Source organism: Cyphomyrmex costatus, unplaced genomic scaffold (genome assembly GCF_001594065.2).
Source record: "Cyphomyrmex costatus isolate MS0001 unplaced genomic scaffold, Ccosl1.0 scaffold122, whole genome shotgun sequence".
NCBI classification, from domain to species: domain Eukaryota; kingdom Metazoa; phylum Arthropoda; class Insecta; order Hymenoptera; family Formicidae; genus Cyphomyrmex; species Cyphomyrmex costatus.
In genome coordinates this window covers 749,607-770,781 of record NW_017275196.1, presented here as the reverse complement: position 1 = coordinate 770,781, position 21,175 = coordinate 749,607, and the positions used below count along the sequence as shown (strand labels likewise).

Here is a 21,175-nt window from a genome sequence, read left to right as displayed (position 1 = left end):
TATGATTTCAAGGTCATAAATCATAATTTCTCAAAATGAATCAGTATATTATTACTGAAAAACAGTAAATATTCGCTAATATTACAGTTATAAGTATAGCACTGAAGTCAGTGATAATACACTGATTTACTTTTAGAGAGTAATTATAATAATAATTATATCTAATTATAATAACAATATTAATAATCTAATATCTACGTAATACAACTTCTATGATATGTGGTACAAGGTTTAAGTGAGGCATGTCCAAAGATTATATGTATTTATTTGCTATAATAGCGGTGCAAAATTCCAATGCACGTTCAACTATCACTTTTTTGCGATTACACATACATTTTAGAAGATTATATTAATTTTATCGATATTTGATTTAATTTACTTAGAACAGAATGAACAAAAATCGATGAAATATTTTCAATTCGGATAATATTTCAATATTAGGCACTATTGATGCACTCACTTGTATAACGCGTAATATTTCTATCACTATGATAATTGAAATTATATTCGATTTAATTGATATTTTTTAACACACATTTTTCTATTATAACAATGAGATTTATTTCTTGAAATTCTGAGAACTACTGCGTCCTTTAAAAATTATTATTCCTACACTTAACAAATGTTTCATTAAAAATAAAATCTTGCTTTACCATCATCAATATGTTTCTTCCTCATTTCACTACTTTGTGTATTTTTATTGAAAGTTGCAATCAACAAAATATTTTACAGTGCTACTACGTCGAAAGTACAATCTACGAGTGTAAATTGCAGATCAGAGCAGCGCGTGTATTCTTGCTCAGCGAACAACTTGATACTGAAGAATTCGCGACGTTCTACGACCTTCACTGGCATTTACTCCTCTTTTTGCACGATAGCAGGTATAGCATGTTACTCCTATTATACAGTTTGTTCTTTTCGTTGAACATATGTTTTCGCTACTTCCACCTCAATACTTTTACATACAAAATAATTAGAGGAATCATATTATGTTATTAAAATTATACAATTTTATTTAAAAAATGACGAAAAAAATGACTTCATAATGATTTTTAAAAAATTGATTTTTTAAAAACTGATTTTACTATTATTTGCGTCCTGTAAATCATACAACTTTTTAATAAAATATATTTTATTGCAAATAATACTAAAATCTAAGAAAATATTTGAAAGTGTTCGATGAAAATCAGATACTTTATATATTTGTTTAAAAATTATATAAAGAGTAATTTTTGATGTAATATTTTCCATATGAATAACAATATTTAACAATTAAAAAATAATTATGATTCCTTATTTCAAAATGTTAATTAATATAATACAATAAGGCCAAATAGGAATTTGTGCAGTAATTCATGCACTATATTTTCATTGTTAATATTTTGTTGTACAACAACTAGTACATATTCTTTAAAGAGTAGATACTGACAGAAAATTGCTCTGGCTATTAGCATCAGTTGCTGTCGGGTACTATAGTTGCGTTTTGCATCGCAATTGAAGGATTAAAACAAATCGAAAAAATTGTATTCTTGAAAAATGTAAACTTATTATTTCTTCTTAACAGATATATTATAAGAATATGTTCTCTTGAATTAAGAATATATTTTTGATTTGTGAAGGCGATCGTCACGCTCGCTTCACGTTGTTGTTAATGATGCTTATTAGTTATTTATGCTGCATCGCGCTCACTAAAAGCAGTCTTTCGCTTACCAAGCGGCGCAAGCATGTGCTTATATCCGCATGATTAAGACCGTGAATCATTCAATATAAGGTCGACGTTATCAGTAACATATACACTGTTAAAAATATATACACTAAATTTCATGTAAAGTAAACGATTTTAATGTACCTGCTTGAAATTTACTTCCGTTACATTTATTACATGAAGTTTCATATGTTTTTTAACAGTGTATACATATACATATATACTAAAGTTGAATATGTTATTTTTAAATAATTAAAGAAATCATATTAAGCAAAAAGATATTATTATATAATTCTATTTAAAACATGGCGATTATTTTCATATAATTTTAAGAAATTAAGTTTTTGCAATTATTAGTCTTGTTATTATTATTATTGTTTTATTTATTTTTTTCCCTTAAAACCAACTTTTGTCCAAAACATTTTTTTCTAAAGTGTACTGTCCAAGAGATATCTACTTGATGGTGTCGTTTAATAATTTTTAGATGATATTCCTTTTAAATTAAGGAGATCGTAGCGCTTATTTTAGAGAAAAACGTATTATGTGTAAGTAGGATATTCTAAAATAAAGAATACAATTTTTTCGGTGGCATATATATGTAATCAAACATGGCATAAGGTATTTCATTGCGCATAATAGTAACAGACTAAATAGAACAACCAAATAAATACTTGCCTGAAAATTAGTGAAATATATATGGTACCAATCATGTTCCTTTTTACAATGTGGGACAATGTTTTGATTGGTCAAAGAGTAGCTACCATATTCAAGATAACATCCTCAGAAATCGAATATCTTATATTCTTATACCATATAATACGTAATAATATGTTAAAATATTTTAAAAGTAATTTGTTTTATTTATGTAAATGTAATAAATTGTTGGTAAGATCGAAGTTATTAATATTTAGGATATAGATTGAGCCGAACATTATTTTTCCCAAATTTTATCCACATAAATATAGGAAAATAATGTGAATACCAAAGCATTATACGAATTAACAAGTTACAGTATGCTTTTACTATTACTCTGATATAAGGCACAACTAAAAAAGACAAAGAACAAATCAATATATATGTCACATGAGTACAATAAAATATCACACGAATAGTTGTACGTCTACATTACTTACGACACAAATAAAATAACCATGTTATATATTGTATTATTAATCAACTACGCCATCCCAACTTTTTCTCTGAAATATAATTTTATTTTGAAATTATCTTTGACAATTGTATAATACGTAATATATTATTAGTGTTGATGAAAGTTATTAAATAAAAGATGTCTAATCTTGCGGACAATCGTTAACATCATTCAAATAAAAGATTATAACGATCGATTTTAATAATTAAAGTGGTTTCTAACAAGAAAAGGAAAAAATAAAAACGTTAAATACAACGCATTTAATTTGCATGACTTTTTCCTTGATAGGCGTTCTACAATAAGTCACAAGTCAGAAGTAAAAAGTTGGAAGCTAGCTGTAAGCGAGTCTGTCGTGTATTATAAGGTAATCATAAGTCAGTAGTCAGTTATTAATGAGGAGATGGTCATCTATCTCTTCCGATTTAGAATTTATGATTACGTTACTCCTAGTCAATGTATTCCTTGTTCTCTTTCGCTGAGTCTTATTTTTTTATACTTTTATCTTAATAATTTTATATGTAGATTAATTAGAAAAAACATATTATACTATTAAAATTATATCATATCATTATAATTTCATTTAAAAAGTGGCGATAATCTTTATACGATTCAAAAGAATTGATTTTATTATTGTTTGCATCCTAAAAAATCAAATAACTTTTGTGAATGAAATATTACTTATACATTTCTGTAGGTAAAACTGTAATCTAAAAATATATTTTAAAGTGATTGATTAAATTGAGACGATCAATTATAAAATGATATACTTTGTTTATTGGTTGAAAAATTATACTATATAAACAGAAATTTTCGATAATTCTTTCCATATGAATAACAACATTTAATAATTAAAGATAATTATAAGAGATTCCTTATATTCAAAATATTTATTAATAAAATACAACAAAGATTAATTATTAAAAATACAATAAAAATTAATTAATAGAATACAATAAAGATTAATAGAAATGTGCACTGAAATTTGTGCGCTATATATATATAAGTATTATAAGCAATAAAATTATTAATATCAAATGTTAGATCAACTAATAAAATTATTTACATTTGTATTGCTATTAGCGTTATAAACGCCTATAATCAATTGTAAATTAGTATATGCTATTTATTATTTGTGTTATATAGTAAAATAAACTAAATATTGGTTATGCTTCAGCTATGTTCCAAAATTCATTGTCTCCACTAAAAATTTATATCTTACCTTACATGTACGCACTATGAGATTTTTAACGCTATGTAGCAGCGAATTTTCGAAGTTAGATTTTATTAATTGTTGCGATTGTGGCATAAAGCAAATCGCGTAGCTGCTTTCTATGACGAAAATCCGGATTTAAATGTCGCAAGAACACATACAATATTATCAGATTTTATTTAATTTACCTTTCGGAAATCGATGGCAAATGATCATAAAAAATATTTTTCCATCTGGCAACTTTTTTTAAAAGGCTGTTCAGTAAATCTGTCTTTATATGTCAGTAAATATAAGTAAAATTACTATATCCCTAATAAGAGAGATAAAAAACTTGGGGAAGAGAAAATAAGTTGTTCTTAATGTTTAGATTATAAAATTGAATAAAAAGAATTAAAAATTGATTAAAACGTCATTTTTATTATAAATCAATATTCAACATTTCAACACTTGTACATATTTTCTAAAGAGTAAATACAGCAAAATTTGCTTTGGCTATTAGCGCATCAGTTACTGTTGAGTACTACAATGTCCGATTATTTGCGTCGCATTTCTTTGTAGATAAAGGATGTGTGTGCGTGCGTGCGTGTGTGCGTGTGTGCGTGTGCGCGCGTTTGTGTGTAATTCAACATGCTATAAAGTATTCCATTACGCATAATGGTAACAGAACAACCAATCAAGTGCTTATTCTAAAATTAGTGAAATTAGGAAAATGGTACCAATCATATTCCTATTTACAATTTGAGACGTTCACGATGGTGAAATAGCAGCCGCCATATTCGAGGTGATGCATAATACCTTTGATGCATAATAATTAAAAAATTATTTATTATTAAGTCTTATATCGGTAACATCTTTCGTTAACGCATTATAAGTTACATACATTATTATAAAATTTCATAAATGTGCTTACATGTCTTGTAAACAGGATTTATAGTAGTATTTTTATACTGCGTAATATATGTTATGTAATCAAGAGATTAAGGATGCAAATAAATTTTGCAGTCTCATTTATTATTAGAAGTAGGCAATCTAGTTTCTTTAATTGAGAAACTGATTTTTTGCGATAAAAACTGTTTTTTAACTAAAAATGAATATAAATTTTATTATTATTTATATTCATCGTTAAAACATGTAAAATATATACTATATAATTAAAAAACTATGCATTATTATTAAGTCTTGTGTTTGTAACATATCTTTTGCTAACGCATAAAACTCATTATAAGTTAAATTATATATGAATCCTCTAACTCATTTTATAAACACAATTTATAATTAATTAGTGTACAGTCTGTTAATTCATCTCTGTTTTTAAAATACTGGATACTTTTTATAAAAGCGACTTAATGGCAAACGTTCAAAGATGACGAAGTGTTTTTGTTGACGTGGTATAAAAGGAATACCTATATATGTACGTGATATAGCAATAAAGTTCGGTGAATGTTATGAGAAAATAAACATCACTTAATTAATACAAATGTTCTTTATCATTCTTCAAAGTAAACTCCATAGAAAATACACTTTTATCAATGTTTGCGAAAATTCTAGGAAATAAGTTACCTTTGGAGTTCGGATATAGTCAGTCTTCTTATTATCACCTATTTTGAACGTCTGAATTTATTTATGTAAATCGGGTTCCTTTCATCGTTTTTTTTAGTTTAAGGAACGAAAAAATTTGCAAAACATCAAGAAAGAGCAAAAACAGCAATTCAAAATGTATTAATAGAACGCTGACTCAAGAATCGCGTATTGCATTATCCATTTTGAACCATGTGACAATTAGATTTGTAGCAATTCAAAGATGATTTTATAGAATTTCCGTAAGCTGTACGAACTTTGTCAGAAGTGTATTGTCTTTAGAAGATATTTCTTTCAAGAGCAATAATTATCATTTATATGAAGTAATCATGGGCGTCCACAGGATTTTTTCCAAGAGGACGCATGATACAAAATATAATAATAATAGTAATATTAATAATAATATTATTACATATATATAATTTTTAGTCTGCGGATATTTATGCAAAAAGATTTAACTGAATATTTTGCATAAAATGCATATTTTGCATAAATCAAACATATTATCTGCATAGAATGCATATTTTTCATAAACTTTACATATTTCATGTAATATTCATGTATGTATATAGAATGATTACATCATAATTATATGATGGAATACACAGCCAATTCGAGTTTCCGCAAAGACAGTAGGCATTTAAAACGAAATCTATTTTCGGATCCATATTGATGTTTTGTGAGCATATCTGAGACCAAACAGTTGAAAAAAAAAAGATAAACAATAATCTTACATATCGAAAGTATTGTCTCTGCGAAATTGAGTATTTATGTAACGGTTCCGTTTAAAAACGAAAGAATAATATCGATGACTATGAATCGTCAATTATTTGATTACGTGATTTATTTTGACGCTAAAAATGAGCAAAGTGTCAACATGAAAAGGCGCATTAAGATCTCAGCACACGCTTTTCGGCGCGCGCGCGCCCGTCGCCCAGGGGGGGGGGCAAATGCCCTTTTTGCATCCCCTTGTGGACGCACATGTATAGTTGGATACAGGCATACAGCATAGATGTTAATATGGACGATAAGCCGCTACCGGCCGTTATATAAGTAAAAAGGCCAGTGCAGAGCGCAATAGTGAGAAATATTGGAAATAAAACTGTTAGGTGAGCGCCACACGGTGATGGGCTGGTATTTGCAAAACTACCATAAAGGTGCCTTTTCATGCTGACGATCGACGTTCATTTTTAACGTCAGAAAAGGTCACGTGATCAAAATCAACGACTATGAATCGTCAATTTTGATTATGTGATCAATTTTGAGATTAAAAATAAGCACGCTTTTACTCAGCACGCGCGCGCGCACCTGTCGCCCAGGGGCGGGCAAATGCCCCTTCTCCCCCCCCCCCCCCCCTGTGGACGCCCATGGAAGTAATGTTTATTTTCTCACATAAAGTTGTTTCTACATTCACAAATCGCAAAACGTAGTCCATAAATGCAAGCGGAAAATAAAGATCTGTGTTTAGCGAGTAGCAATTTATATAAATTAGACTGCATTGTCTCGTTAACTTCTGCACTGCAGCGATTGAATTGATCAATGACAGAATAGCAAAGGAGTAGCGGAAAGTATTTTGTATTTGCTCAATTTATCAGTAGAGAGCTATTTATAAATTTCCGTGATACGAAAAATGTCGGATATATAACAAGTTTCTCTAATCTAACTTAAATCAAAATGTTAAAGCTTTAAAATATCAATATTCTCGCAATTTTATACTTTTGCGTTCGATGATACGTCATTCATGTGCATTTGCGAATTACATTCCGCGATTTGCGAATTATATAGAGACAGCTTAATATTCACTCAATTTTATTGCCGTATCTTGTATATTGTACATTTAAGATCAATTTGAAATTTATCAGATATTTATCAGGCATTTTATCAGGTGTTTGAAAATTATTTAAAAAATATTTAAAATATATTTTTTTAGATATATTACAAACAGATATTATGAAGAATTATACAAAAAAAACATAGATACTTTAAGCTGTCTCTACATAATTCGCAAATGACAAACACAGATGCAGAATGATTTATGACTACACGCAAGATATACACAGATGCGATTCAACCATACACAATAAATTAAATCGTGTGTTGATCAATGTCGACAATTTTTAAAGCGTTAATTTTTCTGTTTAAATCAGGTTAGTGAAACTTATTACTGTCTGATATTTTTCGTATCACAGGAAATTGTAAATAGCTTGGCATTTTGTTAATAAATGAGCAAGTATAAAAGTCATTTCTAATACTCCTTGCTGTTATTAATGAATGCAGTCGCTGTAGTGTAGAAATTAACGAGAGAATCTCCAAACTGCGTATGTCGTTATTTGAAAAAGATAGATCTTATTGCGATTTCTAAAAAAGTTACGATTTGTATAAATTATGTACAAACATCTTCACATTTTTTTATATACTAGCCTTCTCCTGCGCGCGCTACGCGCGCGATTCAGAATTATTGGAGATACACAAACAAATCTGGAAAAGACCAAACTGGTTTGTTAATCCCCCTAAAATTACAATGTAGGTTCTTTCTTTACTTAATTTTTTAAAAAATTTAAGCATTTATACATCCTTAAAATTTTTTTCCGGATTTGTCTAATTTATGAGATTATTATTTGTTTTTTCCTTTTTTTCCATTAGTTTTAATTAACTGTCTTTATTTTAAATTATCGATTTTTGTATTTTTTTTATTTTTTTATTTTTCCCCGCTTCTTGAAATAGTCATGAAGATTATGATTTTCGTCTTCTTTTAATCTTATTCACGTTGTTCTTCGTTTTTTTTTATATTTTTCATTCGTATTTTTTCGAAAAAATCATTAATTTAGTAAAATGAATTCTCAAGCAATCGATACGAACTCGAAAAATAATCACTTGGGGGATGTTACAATCTTTTTTTGTGTATACCTTTTTTTTGAAGGGTGGGCAAATGAAAATAACGGGTGGACAAACGTGGACAAACAGTGGACAAACGAATGCAATAATGATTTTACCAATATTCGCATTTAGGGATGCCAACTTCATAAAGCAGCTCTGTAAAGTTGGAATCTGTAAATGCTAATATTGGTAATATCATTATTACATTTGTTTGTCCACTGTTTGTCCACGTTTGTCCACCCATTATTTTCGTTTGTCCACCCTATGTTTATTACATTTTTCGTAATAGTGTAAAATAACCACTTGGGGGTGTTACAATTTTTTTGTGTATAACTTTTTTTTGGAAGGTGGACAAATGAAAATAACGGGCGGACAAACGTGGACAAACAGTGGACAAACAAATGTGATAATGATATTACCAATATTCGCATTTAGGGGTGCCAACTTCACAGAGCTGCTTTGTAGGTTTTTGTAGGTAGGTAATCTACTTTCACTCGATATAACATTATTCACTGGATAACATGGACAATCAAATAACACACTTTACTTTATAATTCTTTACAACATATCCATAAGTTTTAAGTAAAATACTATATAATTTTATTATATAATAAATTCTTTAGTAATTTTCTTATCATTTTATGCACATTAGATTTAGTAAGGTTTTAGCTAATTAAAATTAAAATTGTACATTACGAAAGATTTAAACTACGCCAGTTTATATTACAATCGAATTAATGTAAATTATCGAATTCAACAACTGTACAAACTACGACGTAGTATCTACAAATTACTATTACAGTGTTTAACGAACTCGAAACGATTTTTTATTTACGTTTGGACTTACATTAAAGCATCCTTAGTAGTATAACAAAATAACTCTTACACAGATAGAATACTATAAAATTCGGGTATGATCCCAAATGTTAATAAACAGGCACACATTTTTGAAACATGAATACCTTATATCAATATGAGGTCAATATGATTAAATGTTAATGGTTACTTTAGATTATTTTAAAATCTCTTTACACACAAATGCTTTTATATATTTAATAAAAAAAACGAATATTTTTTAAGTATGAAATAACAACTTTTTTTTTGTATTGCTGTAATTATTGCTAATGATTATTGCTAATAATTATTGCTAAGAAAAATGTAAGAAACACACAGGTACATACAATATAATTTTAAATTATAATATAATATAATAATGAAGTAACTAACGGTGGGTTGATTAAAAAATTTTAAAGGTGTTAATATTAATAATAATCTAATTATAATTTAATTATAATAATAATTATATCTAACTATAATAATAATCTAATCTCTACGGAATACAACTTTTATGATATGTGGTACAAGGTTTAAGTGAGGCACATTCAAAGATTACATGTATTTATTTGATGTAGTAGTAGTAGTAGTAGTTTATTTGATATGCTTTCACAACTAAATGTATTACATATTGACTTCCTTACACTTCTAATTTACATTGTATTTTATGTATTTACTTCTTTACCTGTCTACCCATTATCTATTTCTCTCTCTCTCGTTCCCGCTCTCACTCTCTCTCTCTCTCTCTTCCATTCTTTCCCTTCTTATCTTTTGTACCTTAGCCATCCATTCATACCCTCTTCCATCCTCATTCAACACATATATTCTTTGATCGCACCCCCCCTCGTTATTCGTACATCTTTTTACGTGTCTAAGTGTTTCCCTTTCTTTTCCGCATATTCTACACTTTCTTTCTTCTTCTTTTAGCCAATACATATTTCCTTTCAACTCATTTCCACATCTCCACCTTGCCACCATTTGTATTTTCTTTCCGTCTGTTCTTCTTCTATTCTTGCTCATATATCCTGGAATTTCTGCCACCCACGCATACGCTTCACACGATTTGGATATTTATGGGTCCGGTACACCTGGGAAAAAGCTAACGGTAAATCGTAATCTTAATTTGAAGTTGCCACTGATTTCAATACAAGTTCCAACTATTTATTTGCTGTAATGGCGGTGCAAAATTCCAATGCGCATTCAACTGTCACGTTTTTGCGTTTACATATACATTTTAGAAGATTATTTTAATTTCATCAATATTTGATTTAATTTACTTAGAATAGAATGAACAAAAATCGATGAAATATTTCCAATTTGGATAATATTTCAATATTAGGCACTATTGATGCACTCACTTCTATAACGCGTAATATTTCGATCACTATGATAATTGAAATTATATTCGATTTAATTGATATTTTTTAACACACATTTTTCTATTAGAACAATGAGATTTATTTTTTAAAATTCTGAGAACTACTACGTCCTTTAAAAATTATTATTCCTGCACATAACATGTTTCATTAAAAATAAAATCTTGCTTTACCATCATCAATATGTTTCTTCCTCATTTCACTACTTTGTGTATTTTTATTGAAAGTTACAATCAACGAAATATTTTACAGTGCTACTACGTCGGAAGTACAATCTACGTGTGTAAATTGCAGATCAGAGCAGCGCGTGTATTCTTGCTCAGCGAACAATTTGATACTGAAGAATTCGCGATGTTCTACGATCTTCACTGGCATTTATATACTCCTCCTTTTGCACAATAGCAGGTATAGCATGTTACTCCTATTATACTGTTTGTTCTTTTCGTTGAATCCATGTTTTTGCTACTTCCACCTCAGTACTTTTACATACAAAATAATTAGAGGAATCATATTATGTTATTAAAATTATACAATTTTATTTAAAAAATGACGTCATAATGATTTTAAAAAATTAATTTTTTTAAATCTGATTTTACTATTATTTGCGTCCTGTTAATCATACAACTTTTTAATAAAATATATTTTATTGCAAATAATACTAAAATCTAAGAAAATATTTGAATGTAATCGATGAAAATCAGATACTTTATATATTTGTTTAAAAATTATATAAATAGTAATTTTTGATTTAATATTTTCCATATGAAGGATTATTCGCATTTGAAGGATTAAAAAAAACCGAAAAAATTGTATTCTTAAAAAATGTATACTTATTATTTCCTCTTAACAGATATATTATAAGAATATGTTCTCTTGAATTAAGAATATATTTTTGATTTGTGAAGGCGATCGTCACGCTCGCTTCACGTTGTTTTTAATGAAGCTCATTAGTTATTTATGCTAAATCGCGTTCACTAAAAGCAGTCTTTCGCTTACCAAGCTGCGCTGGCACGTGTTAAGACCGTGGATCATTCAATATAAGGTCGATGTTATCAGTAACATATACACTGTTAAAAATATATACACTAAATTTCATGTAAAGTAAATGATTTTAATGTACCTGCTTGAAATTTATTTCCGTCACATTTATTACATGAAATTTCATATCTTTTTTAACAGTGTATACATATACATGTATACTAAAGTTGAATGTGTTATTTTTAAATAATTAAAGAAATCATATTGAGCAAAAGATATTATTATATAATATTCTATTTAAAACATGGCGATTATTTCCATATAATCTTAAAAAGTAAGTATTTGCAATTATTAGTCTTTCCATTATTTGTCTCCCTTAAAACCATGCAACTTTTGTCCAAATGTTTTTCTCCAAAGTGGACTGTCCAAGAGATACCTACTTGATGCTGTTGTTTAATAATTTTTAGATGATTTTCCTTTTTAAATTAAGAAGATCGTAGCGCTTATTTTAGAGGAAAACGTATTATACGGAAGTAGGATATTCTTAAATAAAGAATACAATTTTTTCGGTGCATATATATGTAATCAAACATGGTATAAAATATTTCATTGCGCATAATAGTAACAGACTATATAAATAACAACCAAATAAATAATTGCCTGAAAATTAGTGAAATAGATATGGTACCAATCATGTTCCTTTTTACAATGTTGAACAATATTTTGATTGGTCAAAGAGCAGGTACCATATTCAAGATAACATCCTCAGAAATGGAATATCTTAAATTCTTATACCATATAATACGTAATAATATGTTAAAATATTTTAAAAATAATTTGTTTTATTTATGTAAATGTAATAAATTGTTGGTAAGATCGAAGTTATTAATATTTAGGATATAGATTGAGCCGAACATTATTTTTCCCAAATTTTATCCACATAAATATAGGAAAATAATGTGAATACCAAAGCATTATACGAATTAACAAGTTACAGTATGCTTTTACTATTATTCTGATATAAGGCACAACTAAAAAAGACAAAGAACAAATCAATATATATGTCACATGAATACAATAAAATATCACACAAATAGTTGTACGTCTACATTACTTACGACACAAATAAAGTAACCATGTTGTATATTGTAGTATTAACCAACTACGCCATCCCAACTTTTTCTCTGAAATATAATTTTATTTTGAAATTATCTTTGACAATTGTATAATACGTAATATATTATTAGTGTTGATGAAAGTTATTAAATAAAAGATGTCTAATCTTGCGGACAATCGTTAACATCATTCAAATCAAAGATTATAAGGATCGATTTTAATAATTAAAGTGGTTTCTAACAAGAAAAGGAAATAATAAACATTAAATACAACGCATTTAATTTGGATAACTTTGTCCTTGATGGGCGTTCTACAATAAGTCATACCTAAGTCAGAAGTCAGAAGTTGGAAGCTAGCTGTAAGCGAGTCTGTCGTGCATTATAAGGTAATCACAAGTCAGTAGTCAGTTACTACTATGCATGGAGATGGTCAAATTCTATCTCTTCCGATTTAGAATTTATAATTACGTTACGACTGACCAATCAAAGAGCAATATGTTTAACATTTTGAACGAGAGAACTGACTTCTTGAGAACTGTTGAGTCATCGAGTTACAAATTATATTGTATTGAAGATGATATGATGAAAATGCTAATATAGGTATCTTTAGATTATACATAACGATCATGAGTATTGAAGTTTGTCATCTTTCTGATTAGCTGAAGTTTTATAATATAACGATCTATAGTATGACTTACTGTGGATGCAAATTTCTTAAAACTTAAGACTTAAGATTCTGTCTTACGGGGTCTAGTAACTTTTAACTTTTGACTTGCAATTCCATTGTAGAATAGGCATTACATATAATGTTGCTAAGGTACGTTATGATTTTAAGTGATCTTCACAAGATTCTAGTCCTCGCTCGTTATTTGTTCAAAAGCTGTTAATATAGATAAAGTTGACAATATAAACGTGTAATTTCATTTTATGTCTTTATATTAAATAGTTGTAAATCCAAATTTATAGTTAAATTAATTCCTACTGCCCTTTGTAGTCTAAACATTGCTGAAAGTATTTAATTCTCACAAGATAAATTTCTCGACACCAAAAAAATTTTTCAATCGATTGAAAATAAATCGCGACAAGCCGTTTTTCTGACATGTGCTTCACTACTTCGAATTCAAGAAAATCGCAGCTGAAACGCATCGTTTATTATCTGAAGTACATGATGATGAAATCAATAAAGGAATAAATAATAATCGCCATTACGAGCCGACATAAGATGAAAGTATGTAACTTCGAATTTAATATAATAAAATTCAATAGTACATATATATAAACGTTTCAATCCTATATTCGGGTCCTTATCAATATAAGTAAACAATATTATTAATCGTAATACATGAAGATGTCGTTCATCCATCAATTCTTGTTCACATAAATGCTAATTTAAATGATGATGAAACTCCATCGAAAACAACATGTGGAATTTGGTTTTCGTAACGCTGATTTTAACGCATAAGATCTTGCACTGTATTTAATGGGACCAGGAGGGTGTGCTGTATTACGAGCTCTTGCGTTCAGGTAAAACTGTTATAGTTAATCGTTATCAACATCAATTATGCCGATTGAATAACGAGTTGATGAAAAAAAGACCATTTAAAGCTAACAATCGACGCTAAGTCATTTTTTGCCTAATAACGCTCGACTGCCTGTTGCGAAAAGCGTGAAGCAGACACTTCTACAACTTGAATGGGATGTTCTCCCGCATCCAGCGTACTCTTCAGACTTGGCACCGTTGGATTACCATCTCTTCCTATTGCTGCACGTCCTTATGGACACACATTTCTTCAGTTACGAAGTTAAGAAGTTCAAAAATGGGGGGATGAATGGATCACCTCGAAAGACACCACGTTTTGTCATCGTCATGGGAGTGCCCTGTTACCGGACGGATGGGAAAAAGTAATAGAAAATAGAGAAAATTACTTTGATTAAGATGTTCATTCATCTTCTCTTTGAACTAAATCAAATTTGGAGACGAAAAAATGGCAGAAATTAAGTTTAGCAACTAATATTTCTGATTTAACAAGAAGTGAAGTCATCCTACATCTCTTTATTTATAGGGCAAAATAAAGTCTCTAATTATATCGTTTTACAATAATTTTCGATTTTCTTCTTAATTTTCAATCTTGAACAGCGCTCATAACTTTTTAACAAATAACGAGTGGTAGCTGAAACCTTGTGATGGTCATAAAAAAAAAATATAGACATAACATAAATTATAAATAGTAATTATCGAAATAAAAATATATTTCTAATCAAAGCAAAAATTGAATATTTACCAGGGAGTCCATGTATTTTATTTGCAGCAGCTAAGAAAACATCTATATCCGCTATCATAATAACGTACCACATTGCATTCAACATATTTAATATTATTTCATAAAATTCAGGTGAAGCATTTCTCAAATAAGTTCCATACAAATCTTTGATCTTATAACATAATTCGGTAGTTTCTTTTGCGTTTTTGCGACATATATTCAAACTGCAGATAGGAAAAGATATAATTAAAATTTCAAATATATAACTTGTATATACTCATCTCTGTCAAAATAAATTATTTATATTTATTAGAGATTGTTTGTATATAATAGAATATATTAAACTTGAATATGCTAAACTTGCTTAGTAAAAATCAGAATTAAACATTGTATACATTACTTGTCAGTGATTCCTAACATATAACCATTTACACGCCAAAGATGATTAAATGCTTCGTCTTCTTCCAATGTATTGTTCAGCCCAAAGTCCCTAGATGCAGTTAAGATATATCCCAAAAAAGCGAACTGTGTAAGAACCATATCTCTTTGACATATTTCTTCAATACCAGCCTTTTTTGCCATCCTGGTTGCCATTACGTGATGCCAACGAATTGCGTTCATCGATTTGTACCATCTAGCAGATATTAAATTTTGAAAATTCATTCATATATGTACATATGTACGTTCTTCCTTATGTAAGAAATTTTAATATTTAAATATAGTTCTGATGTAAATTTAATTCAAGGAATATTTTTAGTGAGCGCTTCTAAATTTCTACATTTAAAAGATTCCGTATTAATTGTATATATGCGGACAATTGCATTTCGATGAAATGAATTTAGTTTTTATACAATATAGTTTACGTAATGTGGTGAAACAAAAAGTGTCATAAATACATTGACTTTATTTATGTTAATAAAGTTTAATTAATGAACAGTTTTTGAGCTATGATGTGTCAATGATGCTGTATGAGACTAATATCTTTGATGCACTATGACTGAAAAAACTATCCATTATTATGTCTTGAGTCTGTAACATCTTTTGTTAACGCATTACAAATTACATATGTTACTATAAAGTTTCATCAATATGCTTACATATTATGTAATCAGGAGTGCAGTAATTTCTCGATGCCATAGTTGATGGAATATATATGTTACGTTATCAAGAGGTTAAAGAGACAGATTAAGTTTTGCAATCTTATTTATTAGAGATAAAACAACTAGTTTTCTTTTAAGTTTAGTTTTAATCGATTAAAGAACTGACTTTTTAATGATAAAAAAAGGGTTTTTTTAACTAAAAATAAGTATAAAATTTATTATTATTTATTTTCATTATTAAAATATGTAAAATCTATATACTTTATAAGTTATTATTTTTAAATTGAAAAATGTTATTATTTTCATAATTTTTCGTTTTTGTTAAAAATTCTGTGTAATACATCCTAAAGGTTGCTTCGCGTTTAATTCAAATGTATATAAATAAAAATAAAATTGTATTTTAAAAATAAATAGCTAGTGATATTTGTTTTCATCGTAAATAATAAAAGACAAGCAAATATAGATATAAAAAAATGACAGGTTGGATAAAACTTACTTGGAATTTGTATCATTTGGATCACACATATATAAGTTATGTATGTGTAATATAGTTTCCAAGTATCTTTTAAAAGCTGAGCATGTAGAATTACTTCGTTTTGTATATAAGAGCACCTATTAAAAGACAAAAGGTTTGACGGTGATTAAAAATATTTAATTAGTTGTTATAATATATTTTATTTAAGACAATAAATTCTTAAATGTAATGTATATACATCTAAATAATTTTATGAACTACTAAACTATATTCATGTAATTATTATACAAAAATAATTATTTTAATATACTTGTATTATAAACAAAAAATGTACAATTTTAATACCTTTAGTATTGTTTTTACTGTAAATACCATAGTAATTCCCATCATACTTGCTGCTATTATCGACATCAAGTTTCGCTTATAAAAGTTTTGTGCTCTACAATTATAGATGTTAGATTTTAAAAAATATAAATCAAACAATGCTAAAATAATAATTGTAAAGATGAAAATAAACATTTGATTTACGTAAATTATATTGCATTTGTGGAATATACAGAATATTTGAAAATTTTCTAAATATTAATAATGTTTGTACAAAAAAATGTTTACACATAAATATATTGAAAAATATAAATACTTTTTTTATAAAGTTACATTATTATGATTAAATACTTATTAGTTTGATATTTCAATTTTTTAAGTAATTTATTTGTTACTGATTTATTAATTCTCTCTTTTCAAATGTTTTAATTTATATTTAATACGAAAAAATATCTTTCTTGTTAATTTTATTGTTATAATTATTACTATTGGTATAAAACTATAGACAATTGGAATTTTAATATTTTAATTTAATTTAAATATTTACTCTTTGTATAATTGTTTATTGTACCATTCTGGAAGATCATTGGACGTTACATCGGTTGCTTCCGAATCAATTACATTCTTATCTTCTAGGATTAATTTGAAATGTTCATCTGCTGTCAGTGGTTGGACTGCAATATAAGTGATATATTATATATAATGATTACATAAAAATAAAAAAAATAAAGCAATAAAAATAAACAGATATTTTTAATCATAACAAAAGTAATATACAATTAAATTTTTTACACAAATGAGTTATTATATGTTATTATTGTTTATATTTATTGTTCAAACATGTAAAATCTGTTTACTTTGTAACTTATTATCTTGTTTGATACATCAAATCTTATTATCTTGTTTGATACATCAAATCTTATTGAACCGTGAGAATTTAAAACAATGAATACCGATAAAAACATGCTCTAACGATCAAGCTAGATCTTGGGTGCTTCTATATATAATTGTGTGTGAATTTATATACTATACGTTTGTAGATTTTTAATTGCGCGCAAATTTTTTTCAGACTTGAAACGCAACACTATTAAACTACCGCAGTAACATCACGAGTTATATTGATACAATTTAACTATTTAGGGCCAATTTCACCAATGTCGGTTAAGCTAACCGACGGTTAAAGTGTCAACCGTGATTGGTTCATTCTGGTCAAAAACAAATGCGATTGGATAATTCCATTGGAATTAACCGTCACGTTAGCTTAACCTACGTTGGTGAAATTGGCTCTTAGTCTAACAAAAGTTTGTTCGCTTTTACTATTTTGCTATACATATTACAATATGTAAAATCCCTTTTAAAGATAGAAAACAAGAAATAATTAGAATAAATATAAACTTATCAATCAATCTATTTATTAAAATTTATTGCTTTAGATGATTTTAATTTAATAGTAAAATTTAAAATATCCTACCATTTTTGAAAGCAAGCATCTTATTCTTTCACCTTCAGAGTTTAATGACACTCAACACAGATCACTGCGTCAGTTACAGTGGATTCTGATTGTATTTATGTTGACAGCTAAATAAACTTAGGATTTATTGGAATAATGCAATGATTTACGTTGAGTGTCACTGAATTATGATAGTTAAAATAGAATGTTTTTCAAAAACACGCTTGCAAAAATGGTGGGATATTTTTGCATAGTTTTAGGCAATCTACTTTCATTCGATGTAAAGTTATTTATTAGACTTTCAAATAACGCGTGATTTCATAATTCTTCTACAACAAATTCACAAGATTTAAAAAAATAAGATATAATTTTATATTGTACACATTTAGTATTTTTCTGGAGCTTTTACACATATTGGATATAGTAAGGCTTTAGGTATTTAAAATTTAAGTCATATAATAAAGAGCAATAAGCCACATTAATTGTTTTTTGCGATTATATTAATATAATTTAACGAATTCAACTAGTCCGGACAGAGTACGAAGTAGTACAAATTATTAATTAGAATATTCAACGAACTCGAAACAATTCTACATATATTTTGGCTTCTTTTTTGAAGTTATCTTTCGTTATACAATAAAATAATTTACACATATAAAATACTAAAAAAAATTCATGTTCGATCTCAAATGTTAATAAACAGACACATATTTCTGAAATATCAGGCCTACGTGTTAATGTAAAATCTGTAAATTATTTTTAGTTTTACTTTATCTTAGTTTAAATTATTGTACTTCAAAATATCTTTATATACAATTACCTTTATACATTATTTAATAAAAAAGTGAAATATATATAATGTTTTCGAAATATAAAATATTGAATTTGATATTGCTGTTATTACTGTTGATGCTAATTAAAGTGAAAAAGAAGTGACGATGTAATTCTAAATTATAATAGTAACGGTAAGATATGATTAAAAAATTCTATAATATTTGCAATACAATTATGTATAATTTCTGTGATATGTGGTACAAGGTTTAATGAAATGCTCATTCAACAATTATATTTAATTGCTATTATATAATGTTTCGTTCAATGTTCAATGCGCGTTTAGCTATCACATTTTTGCGCTTATGTGTACTGTTAATATTTTAGTAGTTTGTTTTAATTTAATCAATGTACGATTTAATTTACTTCGTGCGAGAAATGAACAAAAATCAATGATAAAAATCCTTAATATGATCATATTAGGCACTATCGATGCACTCATTTGTGTAACATGTATATTATTTTGATCACTGTAATTAAAATTATATTCAATTTAATTAAAATTCTTTAAAAGGCGCATTTTTTCTCTTTTAACAATGAGATTTATTCTTTGAAACTCAAAGAATCACAGCTTTGACCAAAAATTACTTTTTCTGCGTTTATCATAGATTTAATTAAGAATGATGAAAGTTTGCTTACCATCGTCAATATGTTTCTTTCCCATTTCACTACTTGGTATATTTTTATCAAAAGTCACAATCAACGAATGTTTCTATAAGATTCTGTACAGAGTAACGCGTCAGATGAATTAGGAGTATAGACTGTAGCGTGTGTATTCTTTAGCGAACAATTTGATACTAGTAACGTTTATCGTTGGTAAAACTGGTGCTTATGTACTTAGAATACATTAAAGTCGTTGTAAACTAATCTGATCTTAATGTAAAAGTGAGTTATCTCGATTCATAAAATACTTAATGAAATATATTGAGAATTTCGCGATTTAACTTGTTTCTATATCTGTGTATTAAACATACATTTTTATATCAATTTGTGTACAACGACTTTAATGTGCGATGTTCTCTCAATGAAAACCTATTCTTTACAGAAAAACGATTCTCTGCAGAATTTGCAACGTTTAACGTCCCCCACTGCATTTACTCCTCCTTTTGTACAAGAGCAGGTGCATTACGTTACTCCTAGTCAATGTATTCCTTGTTCTCTTTCGCTGAGTCTTATTTTTTTATATTTTTATCTTAATAATTTTATATGTAGATTAATTAGAAAAAACATATTATACTATTAAAATTATATTATATCATTATAATTTCATTTAAAAAGTGGCGATAATCTTTATACGATTCAAAAAAATTGATTTTATTATTGTTTGTATCCTAAAAAATCAAATAACTTTTGTGAATGAAATATTACTTATGTTTGTTCTCTTTCGCTGAGTCTTATTTTTTTATACTTTTATCTTAATAATTTTATATGTAGATTATTTAGAAAAAACATATTATACTATTAAAATTATATCATATCATTATAATTTCATTTAAAAAGTGGCGATAATCTTTATACGATTCAAAAGAATTGATTTTATTATTGTTTGCATCCTAAAAAATCAAATAACTTTTGTGAATGAAATATTACTTATACATTTCTGTAGGTAAAACTGTAATCTAAAAATATATTTTAAAGTGATTGATTAAATTGAGACGATCAATTATAAAATGATATACTTTGTTTATTGGTTGAAAAATTATACTATATAAACAGAAATTTTCGATAATTCTTTCCATATGAATAACAACATTTAATAATTAAAGATAATTATAAGAGATTCCTTATATTCAAAATATTTATTAATAAAATACAACAAAGATTAATTATTAAAAATACAATAAAAATTAATTAATAGAATACAATAAAGATTAATAGAAATGTGCACTGAAATTTGTGCGCTATATATAT

At 27.4% G+C, this 21,175-nt stretch overlaps 2 protein-coding genes across 3 annotated transcripts in view; both read right to left on the bottom strand.

Annotated features, from left to right (window-relative positions):
• The window catches only part of LOC108780209 (uncharacterized), a 9,822-nt gene extending 9,029 nt beyond the window's left edge, over nt 1-793 (bottom strand). The window contains exon 1 of the mRNA XM_018547848.1: nt 654-793. Within this exon, the coding sequence (XP_018403350.1) occupies nt 654-678 (25 nt within the window). The 5' untranslated portion in view covers nt 679-793. The remainder of the gene's footprint in view (nt 1-653) is intronic.
• Nucleotides 794-12,583: 11,790 nt separating this feature from the next.
• LOC108780157 (uncharacterized) lies at nt 12,584-20,176 on the bottom strand. Of its 2 annotated transcripts, XM_018547772.1 has the most exons (8): nt 19,904-20,176; nt 17,531-17,657; nt 17,005-17,098; nt 16,681-16,796; nt 15,485-15,718; nt 15,106-15,308; nt 12,827-12,892; nt 12,584-12,739 (listed from the first exon to the last, which is right to left on the bottom strand). In XM_018547772.1, exons 1-8 carry the CDS (start codon nt 19,926-19,928, stop codon nt 12,594-12,596), a joined length of 1,011 nt encoding a protein of 336 aa, XP_018403274.1. In that variant the 5' UTR covers nt 19,929-20,176; the 3' UTR covers nt 12,584-12,593. The 2 variants fall into 2 exon arrangements, with proteins under 2 accessions (XP_018403274.1, XP_018403283.1); XM_018547781.1 differs by lacking the exon at nt 19,904-20,176 and having other exon boundaries at nt 17,555-17,624.
• Nucleotides 20,177-21,175: the final 999 nt, after the last annotated feature.